Source organism: Leptonychotes weddellii, chromosome 8 (genome assembly GCF_054177405.1).
Source record: "Leptonychotes weddellii isolate Sample4059 chromosome 8, ASM5417740v2, whole genome shotgun sequence".
In the NCBI taxonomy this organism is placed as follows: Eukaryota; Metazoa; Chordata; class Mammalia; order Carnivora; family Phocidae; genus Leptonychotes; species Leptonychotes weddellii.
In genome coordinates, this window is record NC_138376.1 from 27,117,510 (window position 1) to 27,133,664 (window position 16,155).

The 16,155-nt window shown below is 49.6% G+C and overlaps 1 protein-coding gene and 1 non-coding gene across 3 annotated transcripts in view; both read left to right on the forward strand.

Moving 5' to 3' along the window:
• Positions 1-9,415: 9,415 nt before the first annotated feature.
• Positions 9,416-16,155, forward strand: part of RAB44 (RAB44, member RAS oncogene family) — a 34,106-nt gene continuing 27,366 nt past the window's right edge. For both annotated transcript variants that reach the window (XM_081828100.1, XM_081828101.1), the window contains exons 1-2: positions 9,416-9,989; positions 14,891-15,108. In XM_081828100.1, coding sequence (XP_081684226.1) covers positions 14,902-15,108 — 207 coding nt within the window. In that variant the 5' untranslated portion in view covers positions 9,416-9,989; positions 14,891-14,901. The remainder of the gene's footprint in view (positions 9,990-14,890; positions 15,109-16,155) is intronic.
• Positions 15,990-16,096, forward strand: LOC115941948 (U6 spliceosomal RNA). The gene has a single exon (XR_004076603.1). It is a non-coding gene; the product is annotated as a U6 spliceosomal RNA (small nuclear RNA).

The window sequence follows — 16,155 nt, forward strand, 5'->3', positions numbered from 1 at the left end:
CACCCCACCCCCCACTCCAGCAACCCTCAGTTTGTTTCCTGAGATTAAGAATTCCTCATATCAGTGAGGTCATATGATACATGTCTTTCTCTGATTGACTTATATCACTCAGCATAAAACAATCCAGTTCCCTCCACGTCGTTGCAAATGGCAAGATCTCATTCCTTTTGATGGCTGCATAATATTCCATTGTATATATATACCACATCTTCTTTATCCATTCATCTGTCGATGGACATCTTGGCTCTTTCCACAGTTTGGCTATTGTGGACATCATAGCAGCGTTATTCTTGACAGACCCAAACTGGAAACAACCCAAACGTCTATAACGAGAATAGATACGTAGGGACGCCTGGGTGGCTCAGTTGGTTGAGCATCTGTCTTCAGCTCAGGTCATGACCTCTGGGTCCTGGGATAGAGCCCCACATTGGGCTCTGCGCTCAGTGAGAAGCCTGCTTCTCCGTCTCCCTCTGCCTGCTGCTCCCCCGCTTGTGCTTTCTCTCCATCAAATAAATAAATAAAATCTTAAAAAAAAGAACAGATACGTAAATTGTGGTGGCTCTGTAGTGGAGTACTACACAACATTAAAAAGAACAAAGTGACCCACAACTCTAATCTTTGACAAAGCAGGACAGAATATCCAATGGAAAAAACACAGTCTCTTCAACAAATGGTGTTGGGAAAACTGGACAGCCACATGCAGAAGAATGAGACTGGGCCACTTTCTCACACCATACACAAAAATAAATTCAAGGGCACCTGGGTGGCTCAGTTGGTTAAGCGACTGCCTTCGGCTCAGGTCATGATCCCAGGGTCCTGGGATCGAGCCCCGCATCGGGCTCTCTGCTCCGCAGGAGGCCTGCTTCTCCCTCTCCCACTCTCCCTGCTTGTGTTCCCTCTCTCACTGTGTCTCTCTCTGTCAAATAAATAAATAAAAAATCTTTAAAAAAAAAAAAGAACTTGTCAAACTCAACACCCAAAGAGCAAATAATCCAATCAAGAAAGGGGCAGAAGACATGAATGAACATTTTTTCAAAGAAGACATACAGATGGCCAACAGACACATGAAAAGATGCTCAATGTCACTCATCTTCAGGGAAATATAAATCAAAACCAGGATGAGATGCCACCTCACACCCGTCAGAATGGCTAAAATTAACACAAGAAACAACAGATGTTGGCAAGGATGCGGAGATAAGGGAACCCTCCTACACTGTTGGTGGGAATGCAGCTGGTGCAGCCACTCTGGAAAACAGTATGGAGGGTCCTCAAAAAGTTAAAAATAGAGCTACCCTATAACCCAGCAATTGCATTACTAGGTATTTATCCAAAACATACAAAAATAGTGATTCAAGGGGGCACATGAATCCCAATGTTTATAGCAACATTATCAACAATAGCTAAATTATGGAAGGAGCCCAAATGTCCATCAACAGATGATTAGATAAAGAAGATGTGGTATGTATATCTATATGCAATGGAATATTACTCAGCCATCAAAAAGAATGAAATCTTGCCATTTGCAACAATGTGGATAGAACTAGAGGGTATTATGCTACATGAAATAAGTCAGAGAAAGACAAATACCATATGATTCCACTCACATGTGGAATTTAAGAAACAAAACATGATAAAGTAAGATGAAAACAGAGAAGGAGGAAAACCATAAGAGACTCTAATTGAGAGAACAAACTGAGAGGCGCCTGGGTGGCTCACTCAGTTAAGCATCCGACTCTTGATTTCCGTTCAGGTCATGATCTCAGGGTTGTGAAATCGAGCCCAGCGTCAGGCTCTGTGCTCAGTAGGGAGTCTGCCGGAGAATCTCTCCCTCTCTCTCCTCTCCCTATGTCCCTCCCTCCACTCATGGGTGCTCTCTCTTTCTCTAAAATAAATAACTAAATCTAAAAAAAAAAAAAGAATAAACTTTGGGTTGCTGGAGGGGAGGTGGGGGGGGATGGGCTAAATGGGTGATGGACATTAAAGAGGGCACTTGTGATGAGAACTGGGTGTTATATCTAAGTGATGAATCACTAAATTCTACTCCTGAAACCAGTATCACACTATATGTTAACTAACTAGAATTTAAATAAAAATTTGAAAAAAATTTAAAAAAAAGAACAAAGTACTTTACATGCATGTTCTGATTATCTATTCATAATTAGCCACTCCAAGACTTAGTGGCTTAAAACAATAATCATTTATTTGCTTCTGATTCTGTTAATTTGGCCAAGAACTACTTTTCAAATGTTGGATAATGTTCTGCCATATGGGGCATGGCTTTGTTCCAGAACCCTAGTGGTCTGAGTTAGGGCTCTCCCACTGGGGCTTTTCAGAGACTTCACACTGTCTACTTGTCTCCCATGGATATTTCTAGTACCAGGGGATACACTGGCTGGTAGGTCCCGAGTGCTTGTCCCATCGCACGGACCTGTCACAGAGCCCTCTTTTGTTCTGGGCTCCACTCAAACATGGCAGCTCCCCATGTCATCCAGTTAATCGGCCGGAGCAGTAATATACAGCCTCCAAAGTCCAAACAGACTCATCAGTGCTATGCCTCTTTTTAGGGGGAGCATGTCCACAGTACAATGACTTGTCCTTTCCTCTAGAGGGAATGTCCCAGCATGTCCCAGTTCATTTGACCACTTAAAACATAACATGACAGGTCTCTGAATTTTTGTAGGAAATGTGAACATGACGCATTTTTTTTTTATCCCCTTTCCTGAATTGGCTTGGAAAGAATGCATTGGCCATATTATTAGCTTCTTCCACTCAGAGGCTGTGTAGACTATTCTAGCAAAGATACCATATCTGATATAATATCTGCTACTTTATTAGGGCTACTCCGTGGATAACCATCAATTGCCATGTTTCATTTGCAGTATGGGATGGACTGAATGGGGATCTGATGGGGACCACCTTGCATACTCTAGGTCTTTGAGAGTAACGCTAATCTCCGCACTTCTACCTGCTATGTGGGATTGCTTCTGATTTACCGTCTTGACTAGTAGGATAATTTTAGAGACTTCTGCTCCAACCTTCTTTCCATAATGGCTCTTATTCTGCAGATAAAAGAACCAGTCAGTGAGGGTTCTGCCAACTGCTAAATATATCCACCCCAATTTGTACTCAGGGGCTGGGAGATAACCACAGAGTCGGTCCACAGGCCCACTGGACTCTGAGATACACCTGGCTGGGACTCTGTTATCACCCAGCCTCACATGTTTCCCTCCTCTAAAAGGAGGCTATGATGGTATTTTGGGTCGCCCAGTACTGGTCTAAGCTCAGACTCTGTATCTAATAGACCTCCAAAGAGCTTTTCCACTCTGTACAGCTATTCTGGTAAATAGCCAGAGGGCACTTTGAAGGAAGAATTGAGGAAATATTTATTTAGTATATTTACAGTGACCTTATGGGTCTTTTTCTTCAGTCAGTCAGTCTGGGTCTGAGAACGAGCTCATACCTGGCAGCTGGGTGAGAGACTGTGATTTTCTATCGTGGCAACTGGTATCAGCTTCTGCTCACCCCCGCCCCATCCTGATCTGTTGTGGTTCAGTCAAGCAATGTCCCGTTAAGTGCTCCTCTCTCTTACCCCTGGGAACGCCCCGGCCACAGGACTCTAGTTACCCATCAGGCCTTGTGTCTACCTTGCCTCTGATGATGAAGTGGCTCTATGTGGCCTCTGCCCTTCCCGAATCTTACTGTGTCCGCTGAGAGTGGTCACGGCATTCCATGACAGCATCCCAGCCAGCACTGAGATGCGTCCTTTATTGCTTTGAGAAGGGAGGGTTTTGGGGCGCCTGGGTGGCTCAGTCGTTAAGCATCTGCCTTCGGCTCAGGTCAGGATCCCAGGGTCCTGGGATCAAGCCCCGCATCGGGCTCCCTGCTCAGCGGGAAGCCTGCTCCTCCCTCTCCCACTCCCCCTGCTTGTGTTCCCTCTCTCCCTGTGTATCTCTCTGTCAAATAAATAAATAAAATCTTAAAAAAAAGAGAGAGAGAGAGAGAAGGGAGGGTCTTCTGGGCCCTCCTGGGGACGACACTCAGCTGGTGGGTCCTTGTGCAGTAAGTCCATTCTATCTTGCCCACCTTCTAACCCCTCCCTACTCTCTTCCGGGGCGTTTCAGCATCACACCCTCCCTGACAGCAGGCCGTCACTGTGTCTAAGCTTTAAGCACCAGCCAACTCCCCTGTGTGTTAGGACCAGCTCCAGGGGAGCCTTGCCGGGATGTTCAATCCTGAGTTAAGACAGAGAGGCCTCCATACAAGCTCTCTTTATCCAGCCCGTATTCCTCATCTCTCCCAGCCCTGGCCCATTGCCTTGAGACCTCTCATGTGTGTTTCCCTGGCCCTACCAATACTTACTAGCCAGATTGTCGCTTTTTTTGGTAAGTAATTTCCTCCAGTAATAGAGCCTATACTTTCCTGCTGAGACCTGACTCTCATTATTCATCTAGAGAAGGGGGAGCAAACCACAACCCTGTGAACCAGGGGCCTGTTTTGTATAAAGTTTTATGGGAAAGCAGACATGCCCATTTGCTAACTTATTGTCCATGGCCGGTTTTGCCCTGTTATTTTAAGGTGTGCAAAAGCTGAACTGAGTAGTTGCAGCAGAGACCACGTGGCCCACAGACTTGAAATATTTACCATCAAGTCCTTGAAGAGAACATTTGCTGCCTCTGGTCTAGAAGCCATGAGGGAAGGTGGAAGGGATCTTGGGGAAGATAAGCCTCACCTTGTACGGCATTCACCCCAGGGGAGTCCTCTGTGTGGGCTGCAGCTAGTGCGAAAGAATCCTCCTCTAGCAAGGGAGGGGGTGCTTCTGCAGGCCTGGAGGGCTTGGGGGCGTGGAGTACAGGTTCCTGAGGGCATCCATCCACATAGCTCTATTCCAGGCCTCAGGGCACCCCCCTTCCCCACTTTTCCTGCTGGCTGGGGCCATGCATCGAGCCTCCCTGTAGCTCCACCACTTTTGTGATGAAATCCTGGGGCTGATTATCCACACAGCCTGCCGGTGGGCCACAGAAATGAGGGCCATTTAGAATGCTCCTCTGGGGGGCACCTGGGTGGCTCAGTCGGTTGAGTGTCTGCCTTCGGCTCGGGTCATGATCCCGGGGTCCTGGGATTGAGTCCTGCATCGGGCTTCTTGCTCAGCAGGGAGCCTGCTTCTCCCTCTCCCTCTGCCCCCCCCCCCAGCTCGTGCTCTCTCACTCTCTCTCTCGCTCACTCTCCCTCTCAAATAAATAAATAAAATATTAAAAAATAAATAAAATGTTCTGATGGGGTTCTCCCGTCTCCCACAACGTGCTCTAAGTTGAGCCGGTCATTCTCTTTCTTCAAGACCGCTAGGGCAGTTAACCAAAGCCAGCCAAGTGCATGCTCCTCATCGTGACCACCGCCCCCTGCCTTTCCAGCGTTCGACCTACTGCATAAGTCAGTGTTGCCCTTGAATCCCACCTGTCCCCCACTCCAATCCGCCTCTCACAGCTGAGTGCTGGTCCTTGTGCGGCCACAGCCTGTCGCGGGTGTCACCCCCCTGCTCCCCGCCAGCAGTCAGGTCCCCCTTGTCACTGCACTGGCGAGGGACCCATCTTCAGAAGCCCATCCTGTTGTTTGTCATTTCTGGTACCACCCGTCTTAGATTTTTTTCTCCCCTCCAAAGGAACCTGAGACAAGGACTTGTGTGCAGGAGGTTTATTTGGGAGGTCGTCTCTGGAAGCACAGGGAGGAGAGAAAAGAATGTGAGAAAGGGAAGGAAAAAGCCATAAAGGTGCTGGTGGGCCAGTTCTGCTGTGTACTCCTGGGACCAGACCCACCAGGGAGGTCGGAGGAGCCATGTGGAACGTGCTGGAGAATTGTCCCTCTGGGGTCCTTGTCTGTGGGGTACTTAACTGCGGACGCCACCCAGCACTGCCTGAGGGCTTCCTCCAGGGGCAAGTTTGGGTGGAGCGGGTCCCCGTGATGCCGGAGAAAACTGGAAGGAATGAGCAGCTGTATCATTGCCGGGAACCAAAGCTTCAGGTGAACACAGATGTGGTCTGGTGGGGGACGCAGGTGGTGCATCAGCAGCAGCTTCTAGAACTTCCCTTCCGCCAGCTCCGTGCCTAGATGAGCCAGCTGGCGAAAGTCACTGCGGCTTTCCCCTCTCCCATCAGCCCACGGAAGTGTGAGCTCCACGAGGGGAGGCTTTGCCCGTTTAGTTTTCTGCTGTATCCCAGCACCTAAAAAGTGCCCGACGCAGAGCAGGTGGTCAATAAGTATTTGTCGCATGAATGAATTATTCCCTGTGGCTTGAATTTCCTGCCTGACCCCAGCATTCATCTCTCAAACCCCACCCTGGCTCCCATCCTCCACCCCACCCCAGGCCGTCCCCTCTCTCAGGTCCCAGGTCACTGCCCCTCATCGCTTGCCAATCAGTCCGGCATATGAACGGGGCCATCTGCCAATTGGCAGGCTGGGCAAGTTGGAGATTCTCTAACTCCATCTCCTTCTTTTAACAGCCACAAAAATAACATCATCTGCCTAACTTGGTTTCCAAATGCTTTATGCGGTTTACAGCATTTAATCCTGACAACAAGCCTACGAGGTGGGCGCTGCTGTTGCCTGTGTTTCACAGGCGAGAAACTGAGGCAATAAGCCCTTAAGTCGCTTGCCTGAGGCCACACCTCTAGGAAGTGGTGGGAAGCCAGGATATTCACGCAGATGACCCAGGTCAAGTTGCCTGCTCCATGAACCAGAAAGGGGAAGTGTCTCGCCCAGGGCCACTACCATGGTGACAGCTCTGCGGAGGTTTTTGGGCACCTGCCTCTGCTGTGCCCCCCCTCCGCCTCTGACGCAACTCAGGTTTTCTCAAGCCTACGGAAAGCGTGCTATATAAATGCAAATTCGCACCACGCTCCCCGGCCCTGGTTCCCTGCGCAGAAGTGCCCGCTGCCTACGTTCCTTCTAGAGCTAGTTTGGAGCCAGCGGCTGGAGGCAGGGGAGTCCCAGCTCTTGACACCGCACCTCAGGACAGAGAGTATTTTGCTTCAGGGTTTACTGAGCTGGGAAGTGAATTCAAGCATCTTTTGGGAATTGAAAAACAGCGAGTGTGAAACGTTCCCATTCATAAAGCAGTCTCGCTGTCTTGGATCCTCGTTCATTCACTCAGTTTTTGAAAAGTGTAGTTTCTGAGCTCAGTGTTTTTAAGTCCAGCGACACTGTATTTTAAAATTAGCTCCACTGTTTCCAAAAAGGCCTGGAGCTAACGTTTTCCTCGGCACTTGGCTATGGCCTCCAGTCAGCTGGCTCCCGGACGGGTTCTCCCTGGGGCTGCTGCGGAGGGCGGCCAGGCTGAGCTCTGACCACTCGGGCTTCACCTGAGGCAGGGACAACTCCTGCTTTCTCCGTGCCCCCTTTATGTCCATGGTTGGGAGGTGGGTCGTGGGGATGGTGGGCAAAGGAACTCAGGGTGTTTGAGATCCTGGGGGCTGGGTTTTAAAAATCCAACCTCACTCTGTTTCCCAGGGAAATGGCAAAAAAACCCTCACTGCTGAGAAAAAGGTCTTGGATTTGTTGCAGCTGCCCCACCCAGCAGCAGACACTGTTGGTCCTACTTTCAAAATATATCCAGAGTCCTCTCGCCATCACCTCCACCACTGCCCTCCTGGTCCAAAGCATCTCTTCTTGTCTGAATTATCCTAACAGCCTCCTCACTGGTCTCCCTGCTTCTGCCCTTGCCTAGTACAGTCTATTATCCACAATGAAGGATCATGTCACCCTCCAAATGGCTTCCACCTCACTCTAAGAACCCAGGTCTTCACGTGGCCTATAGGTCCTCCTGTCTGTTACTTCTGACCTCATCTTCTCTACTTTTCCCTCTTCCCTCCATTACCTGCTCCAGCTACACAGGTCTCCTCACTGTTCCTCAGGAACACAAAGCATGTTCCTGCCTCAGGGCCTTTGCACTCATTGTTCCTTCTCCCTGAACTCTCTTCTTCTAGATTTTCTTCCTCATAAGCTCTCTTCCAATATCACCTCCTCAGAGAGGCCTCCTCCAGCCACCCCGTCTAAAGTATGCTTCCCACCCTTTTATTCATTCACTTTGCTTTACTTTTCTTCATAGCACTTATTGCTACCAGACATTATATGACGTATCATTTTTTTTTTCCCCTCAGTTTTATATCCTCAGTGCCTAGCACAGTGCCTGGCACATATTAGGTGCTCAATAAATATTTTTGAATAAAAAATCAATGCCTTATTTAATTCAATAAAGCTGTAGAAACTCTCTGAGTATTAATTTCCTCAGCCGTGAAAATGGGGTAAAAAGGATGGTTCGTTGGGAGAATATATATTAATTTAGAAATAAAATTTATTAAATTTTTTTAAGGTTTTTTTATTTATTTGACACAGAGAGACACAGCGAGAGAGGGAACACAAGTAGGGGGAGTGGGACAGGGAGAAGCAGGCTTCCTGCTGAGCAGAGAGCCCGATACGGGACTCGATCCCAGGACCCCGGGATCATGACCTGAGCCGAAGGCAGCCGCTTAACGACTGAGCCACCCAGGCACCCCTAAATTTATTAAATTTTAAAACTTTTTGTTTTGAAATAATTTCAGACACACAGAAAAGCTGCAAAAATAGTAAAATAATTCCCATATACCCTTCACCAATAGTCCCTACATGTGAACATTTTGCCACACTTCCTACACCATTCTCTCTCTGAATATGTACAAATTGTTTTTACATTTATTTTTGAGTGGATCATGTGTAAAGATGGTACAAAATAAACAGTGGAACCTAAACTTCCCTCCTTCTCTATCCCACTTCTCTCCAGCCCAACTGCTACCAGTTTCTTGTATATTCGTCAGAAATATTTGGTGCATTTACAGCCATATATGAAAGCACATGTATTTATAGAGCATAAATTTCATCCATACATTTTTTTTTCTTCATGCAAAGCATACTAGACTCACTGTTCTAGCACCTTGCTTTTTTTTTTTTTTAAAGTAATCTCCACACCCAATATGGGGCTCGAACTTACAACCCTGAGATCAAGAGTCCCACAGTCTGCTGACTGAGCCAGCCAGGTGCCCCTGTACCTGGCCTTTTTTTTTTTTTTTAAGATTTTATTTATTTATTTGAGAGAGAGAAATAGAACGAGTGGGGGGGAAGGGCAGAGGGAAAGAATCTCAAGCAGACTCCCCACCAAACGTGGAGCCCAACGAGACCCGATTCCATGACCTGTGAGATCATGACCTAAGCAGAAACCAAGAGTCTGACGCTTAACTGACTGAGCCACCCAGTCGTCCTTGAAATGCCACTTTTAACATACATTAAATTCCCATATGTACTTGAGTCTATTCCTGTCAATTCTGTTCCATTGATTCATCCTTGTATATTCATGCATGGGTACCACACTCTTTTGGTGGTTGTACCTCTACAGTATATTTTGGTATTAAGTTAGACTATTCTCTAAAAGATGATTTGGATGTAGGCCTGCCCTGGTTTTCCTCACCGTCTGAGGTCAAGGACGTGAGGGAAGGCACGGTGTGCAGTTACCCAGGACAGTCCATATACCCAGCTTTAGCCAGAACCGTGCCTATCAACGCTCTGGCTAGGGTAAGACACAGCGTCATGCTGGCAACCAGAGCCTCGGGTCCAAGTTCTGGTTTTGCCCCTGAGAGCTGAGTGACCTTGACCAGCCCATCTTGCCCTTCAGAGCCTCTGCTTACAAGGACCTCCCTTCCATTTCTAGCAGTCTCCAATTCTAAGAGTCTAGGGTGAGGGGTCTGGGGAGTACCAGGCAAGATTATGAAAGGACACCCAGTGCTCACTTCTACAGGAAGTCGCATAGATAACACAGGAGATTGGCTTGCTGGGGAACGGAAAGAGCGATTAAGCAAGAGACAAGACTGTTAACAGTTCCAGAGCTCGTGGGCTCCTGGGGGCAGCGGTTGCCTCATCACCAGGTCCAGGAGGCCAGGACTGTGAGCACGACGGGGAGCCTTTGAGAGGTGGGAGCCACCTGGAGTTGCAATGCTTCTTTTCTTTGGAGGGGGTGAGGATGGGAGAAGGAGCAGTCTGGGTCTCCACCTGGCTCTTTTGACCAGGGTACAAAGGTCTGAGCCCTCTTTTTTCGAGAGTTTGGAGCTCCCTGCATGGTCTCAAGAGGGCACTTGGGCAGGGGACTGGGATAGATTGCCTACCTTAAATGGCCGTGTGACCTTGGGCAAGTCACCTGGCTTCTCAGAGCCTTGGTTTTTCTATCGAGTTGGTGAGGGGAAGAGAGGGTAACTAGACTGGAGCAAGGCACTGGGTGGTCTCTCAGACCCACCAACTTGGACAATTTGGGTTCAGTGACCATCGCTATTACTTGCAGTTATTGAAGTAAGTGGAGTGAAGAGCAGACCCAGTTCCTTGTCCCTTTGGTGAGAGAATGAAGGAATTGGGGGAAACCTAGCACAGCTGCCCCCTACCCCATTTTTCTTATGTGGCTCTCCACTCCTTCCCTGACCCAAAGCCTGTGGTGTCTGCTCCCCTAACCCAATCCCCCAGTGGGGAGCTGATTCCTACAGTTGCCTGGGAGGAGGATCCATTTGCTCTCAAGTTTGGCTTCCAACTTTGTATGATTTCTTGGGCGAGGAATGTGGGGAGACGTGGGAGTGCTGAGGGTGCAAATGTGTGTTCCTGGTCACGAGGGGCTTCTGACTGTTAAGGGCGTGAGGTCGCCATGATCCAGCGAGGGGAATGTGGCAGAGGAGGGGGGGTGCCCCCGCCGGCTGACCCCGAGGGGTGTTGTTGTGAGTGACTCTGAGTGGGCAGGGACCTCCGTACATGCGAACGATCTGTGAGGAAGGTCCTGTCAGACCCGTGAGCGTGTGGTCGGTGGTGGGAGTCGGCTGAGGAGGGAGTGTGCGTGTGTGTGTGTGCGTGTGTGTGTGCGCACGTGTGTGAGCACCCGTGTACACGCACGTGAGGAGTGACTGAGGATGTCCCCACTATCTCTGGGTAGTCATGCTTGGCCGTGAAAGGGGTGCAGACTACTTTTAGGGTGTGCTATGAGGCCATGAAGGGGGAGTTCGCCATCCCCGACGGATGGTGGTTATACTTTGAGGCAGTGCTCGGGGTAGGGCACGGGCTGCCTTTCCACCCCAGGCCTCCTGAGTGGCCTCCAGGGAGGGAAGGACTGATCGCTGAGGCTGTGGCAGGGCGGGAGCTGGTGAGGTGTCCAGAGGATGCTCTCTTCTTCCTTCCTTCCTCCCTCCCTTCCTTCCTTCCTTCCTTTTAGAGAGAGAGAGAGAGAGAGAGCGAGCAGGGGAGGAGCAGGGGGGCAGAGAGAGATCATAGCAAGCGGACTCCCCACTGAGCGCAGAGCCTGACGATCTCACGACCCTGAGATCATGACCTGAGCCAAAACCTCAACCGAATGAGCCACCCAGGCGCCCCAGAAGGTGCTCCTTTCTTATGAAACGCCAGGGGACTGTTGGAAACGGGCTGTGGAAGTGCAGCCCGACGAGGAACTCCCTGAAAGCCATGTCAAAAACATCCCATATCCTGGGATATGGCCACAGGGAATGTACTTCTAATTTCCTTTACTTGTGGGAGCCTGGCAGACTTAGTGACGTGGCACCCATATCATTATAAACTCTTCTCCCAGGGCTTCAGTTCTAGAAGCTTCTGCACTGAGAATCTTATCTTGCTGCCTCTTGTATGTTATCTTCAACGGAAGTACATGTGCAACTTGAGTTTCTAAGTCTTTTTCTTTTTTTTAAAGATTTTATTTATTTATTTGACAGAGAGAGGGAGAGCACAAGCAGGGGGAGGGCCAGAGGGAGAGGGAGACGCAGGCTCCCCACTCAGCGGGGAGCCCCATGCGGGGCTCGATCCCAGGACCCTGGGACCATGACCTGAGCTGAAGGCAGACGCTTCACCGACTGAGCCACCCAGGCGTCCCGAGTTTCCAAGTCTTACACCGACAAGCAGAGCTGGCCCACTCCGCCCTGCTCCAGAAGCCTTTGTCCCACGCATGCTCTGTCTGGCATTCCACACAGGGGTCTTCCGCCACCAAGGAGGTACCTCTCCAGGAAGTGGTCTTGGGGCACGGCTTGGGCAGGCCTCTGCATCTCGGAGCCTCCCTCGGTTTCCTCACAGGTCCAGTGGGAGGAAATAGTATCTGTACAGTACTCAGTTTTGCTGAGGCTCCAGTGGAATTTCACGCCCCCTCCACCCCCTGCCACGTGGTCACCACTATTATCAATGCCACCTTTATCCAGCAGCCACTGTGGGCTGGGCATAGCTGTGGACGCTTCATGTGTGTTATATAGTCAACCAGGGTTTGCAGAACGCCACCTGTATGCAGGGCACTGTTCTAGGCATTTGGTAATTAGAGCAGTAAACGAAAGAATATACTTTCAACTCACGTGAAGCTGACATTTCAGTAAGAAACGGTGGAAAATTTACCAGCTAAATAAAACACTATCCTGAGAGCATGACACGTGCTAAGAGAAAGCAAAGCCAGAAAGGGAGGTGGGCCATGCTAGGAATGGGAGGTGGTGTTTCAACTTGAACGATCGGGTCCAATCCTCACAGCAACCTTCTGGGGTAGATACCAGTCCCACGTTCCAGTAAGGAAGCTGAGACACCGGAACGTTAAGTGACTTGCCCAAGGTCACACAGCTTGCAAGCAGCAGGCCTGGGAGAGGCAGAGGTCTGTCTGACTCAGAGCAGTGTGACTGGAAGTCACTTCCTCTCTTGGGCCTCCTTTTCCACATCTATGAATCAAGATGGTGGGATGGACTGCCTGGAAGAAGGCACACCTCTTCCTAATTCACCTGATGGAACCAGTGCCTTGTGGCAGGAGGGCTCACCACTGTGCCAGCCTTCAGCTGGTCCTCAGTAACTGCTTGTCACCCGAGCGCATGCTAGATCTTGGGAACGGTTTGGGCAGGAGAATGTCTTCTTGGCAGAGGTATGCTGTACTGCTAACTGTTCTTTGAGGGGGAAAAAGCCCTGATTTGTAGTGTTTGCTGGCTCATGTGGTGTAAATAGTCCCGCGGTGGCTGATCCCAAGCCACTGGGCTAGGAAGAAATGTGCGCAATTGGCTTTTGCAAAGCCCCTCAGATCTGGCTCTGCAGCTTTCATCTATGATCTTAAAACTGCATCTGGGGGCGCCTGGGTGGCTCAGTCGGTTAAGCGTCTGCCTTCAGCTCAGCTCATGGTCCCAAGGTCCTGGAATCGAGTCCCATATCTGGCTCTCTGCTCAGCAGGGAGCTTGCTTCTCCCTCTCCCTCTTACCCCACCCCTTCGCTCGTGCTCTCACTCTGTCATAAAGAAAGAAAGAAAGAAAGAAAGAAAATCTTAAAAAAAAAAAAACAACCCTGCATCTGAAACAGACTTGGACGGCCCCAACAGAGAGACAAAGAGAGAGCAAGATGTAGAGAAACAGATGGAGTGATAAAACACACAGGAAGAAAGAGAGAGAAAGGCTGGCAGAGAGAGAGAGACTCGACTTCACTTTAAAGTTTGGGGATCTCCGCAGGCTGAGGAATTGATTTATTCAAGTCCTATGCAGCCAATGCCAGAGAACTGGCCCGAAGGGAGGCTGGACCGGTGGTGCCAGAGCCCTTGAAGAAGCCCATCATCCCTCCACTCAGCCTGTCTGTGACCTTTAACCTCAGCAGAGAAAGCTCAGAGGGGTCTTCTTGTTCCTGCTGTCTCATGCTGCACATGTTCCTTTGTGCATGCTGTTCACTGCTTCTAAATCCTACCTGTCTTCTTTAGAGCTTGGCTCCAGTCCTGTGGCCTGCAGGAAGCTGCCTGCCCGTGTGCACATTAGGCCCCTCCCACTGCATACAGTTGTATATACCCCATGCTTATTTCCCCCAGGGCAGGCCCAGACTGTACCCCTTCCAGACTCCAGCCTCCTTTTGTTCTGTCCTTGGGGTCTCACCTAGACAAATCCTTATCCGTCAGAATCCTTATCAATTGACTGACCTAAGACTTTCTGTGAGAGTTGGGAGGACTCCAATTCGTGAATTGGACAACCCTTACATGAGCACCTACTGTGTGTCAAGGAGTGGGGAGCAATGTGGACCAAGGTGCACAGTGACACCCATAGGGGGAGCCCAGAGCATCATGGGGCCACAGCCTAGGGGGCACTGGACCTTGCTTGAAGCGTGGGGATGGTTGCAGGGAAGGCTTCTTGGAGGATGCAGCCTCGAAGGTGAGGGAGGAAAAGGCATCAACTAGGTGGGGGATAAGAGAGTCGGGGAAGTTGGGACAAAGGGAGCAAGGTGGGAGAGGGTCTGATATTCCAGGCATGGAAATGGTTCAGCAGGCTTGACAGACTGAGGGTGTGGGAGGGAGAGGGCTGAAGCAGGTGCAAGGCCATAAGAGCTAACTGATTCCCTGGTGCGTGTGACCAAGGAGCAGTGAGATGGTGTTGAGAAAAAAAAGATTGAAGATTAGGTGAGACAGAGGAAGGAGGCAACAGTGGAGGGATCACTCAAGGTGAGATGCGAAGGAATGAGCTGGAGGAGTAGCAAGAGAGTCAGCTCAGACGGCCAGACCCTGGACAACCCTGTGTCCCCAGCCCCGCCTCAAAACAGAACTGATCCTGCACGGGGCTCTTTTATATAACGGCCAGAGAAGACTTTTGACAAGCAAAGATCTAAAAGAGATGAGGGCACACGGATAACTCGAGGGAAAAGCATTCCAGGCAGAAGGAACAGAAAGGGCAAAGGCCTTATGCTGGAGGCCAGGGGGTGGGGGAGGGTCACGAGGTCCGAGAGGCCAGCTGGCGTCCCATCAGCTTCATCAGCCGTGGTGTGTTTTCTCCAGGAGCCACAGGAGGGTTTTCAGCAGAGTGACTGGGTGCAGCAGCCAGGTACCACCTCACTATTCCTCTGTCCCCAGGCCAAAGCAGCATGGAGAGTGGACAGAGAGTGCCCCAGAAAGGCCGCAGGCTGGGCTCCAGCCGCCGGCGGCAGATGCGAGAACCAGCTGACGGCCAGGATGCCCCTGTGGCCCCAGAGCCAGAGTCCTTGTCCTCCCCGGAGGCTGCAGAGCTGCAACGCTTTTTCCAGGACTGTGGGGCCAAGGAGAGGGGCTTCGTCACCCGTGAGGACCTGGCGGTGAGTCCAAGCCCCTAGCTCATCCCCCGAATCCCTTTTCTGGAGCCTCCTGAGACTTCCTATCCCATAAAGCAGGGCAGGCCTGCTCTTCCCCCTTTCTCCCATCCAAAATTTGTTCTCAGAGAGGAACTCCCATGCACCCTTGGTGGGAATGCACATGGCGTAGCCACTGTGGCAAACGGTATGGAGATTCCTCAGAAAGTTTGAAATGGAAATATCATGCAATCCAATAATTCCACTACTGGATATTTACCCAAAGAAAACAAAAACACTAACTCAAAAAGATACATGCAGCCCTATGTTCATTGCTGTGTTATGTACTATAGCCAAGAAATGGAAGCAACCTGGTGTCTGTTGATATGGACTGAATGAATGAATAAGGAAGATGTAGTTTATATACACGATGGAATATTACTCAGCCACGGAAAAGAATGAGGTCTTCTCATCTGTGACAACACGGATGGACCTAGAGGGTATTATGCGATGTGAAATAAGTCACAGACAGAGAAAGACAATTCTATATGATTTCACTTAGATGCAGAATCAAAAAACAAAACAACCAAACAAAGAAAAAGCAGAAACAGACCCATAAATACAGAGAACAAACTGGTCGTTGCCAGAGAGGAGGTGAGTGGAAGGGCAGGTGAAATGGGTGAAGGGAAGTGGGGGATACAGGCTTCTGGTTATGGAATGAGTAAGTCATGGGGATGAAAGGTACAGTACAAGGAATATAGGCAAGGGTATTGTAATAGTGTTGTATGGTGGTACCTACACTTGCGAGCACAACATAACATATAGACTTGTCAAATCACTATGTTGTACACCTGGAACTAATGTAACATTGTGTGTCAACGATACTTCAATTAAAAATCAATTAACTAGTGCTCGCTTCGGCAGCACATATACTAAAATTGGAACGATACAGAGAAGATTAGCATGGCCCCTGCGCAAGGATGACACACAAATTCGTGAAGCGTTCCATATTTTTAGGAATGAGATCTTGCCATTTGCATCGACGTGGATGGAACTGGAGGGTATTATGCTGAG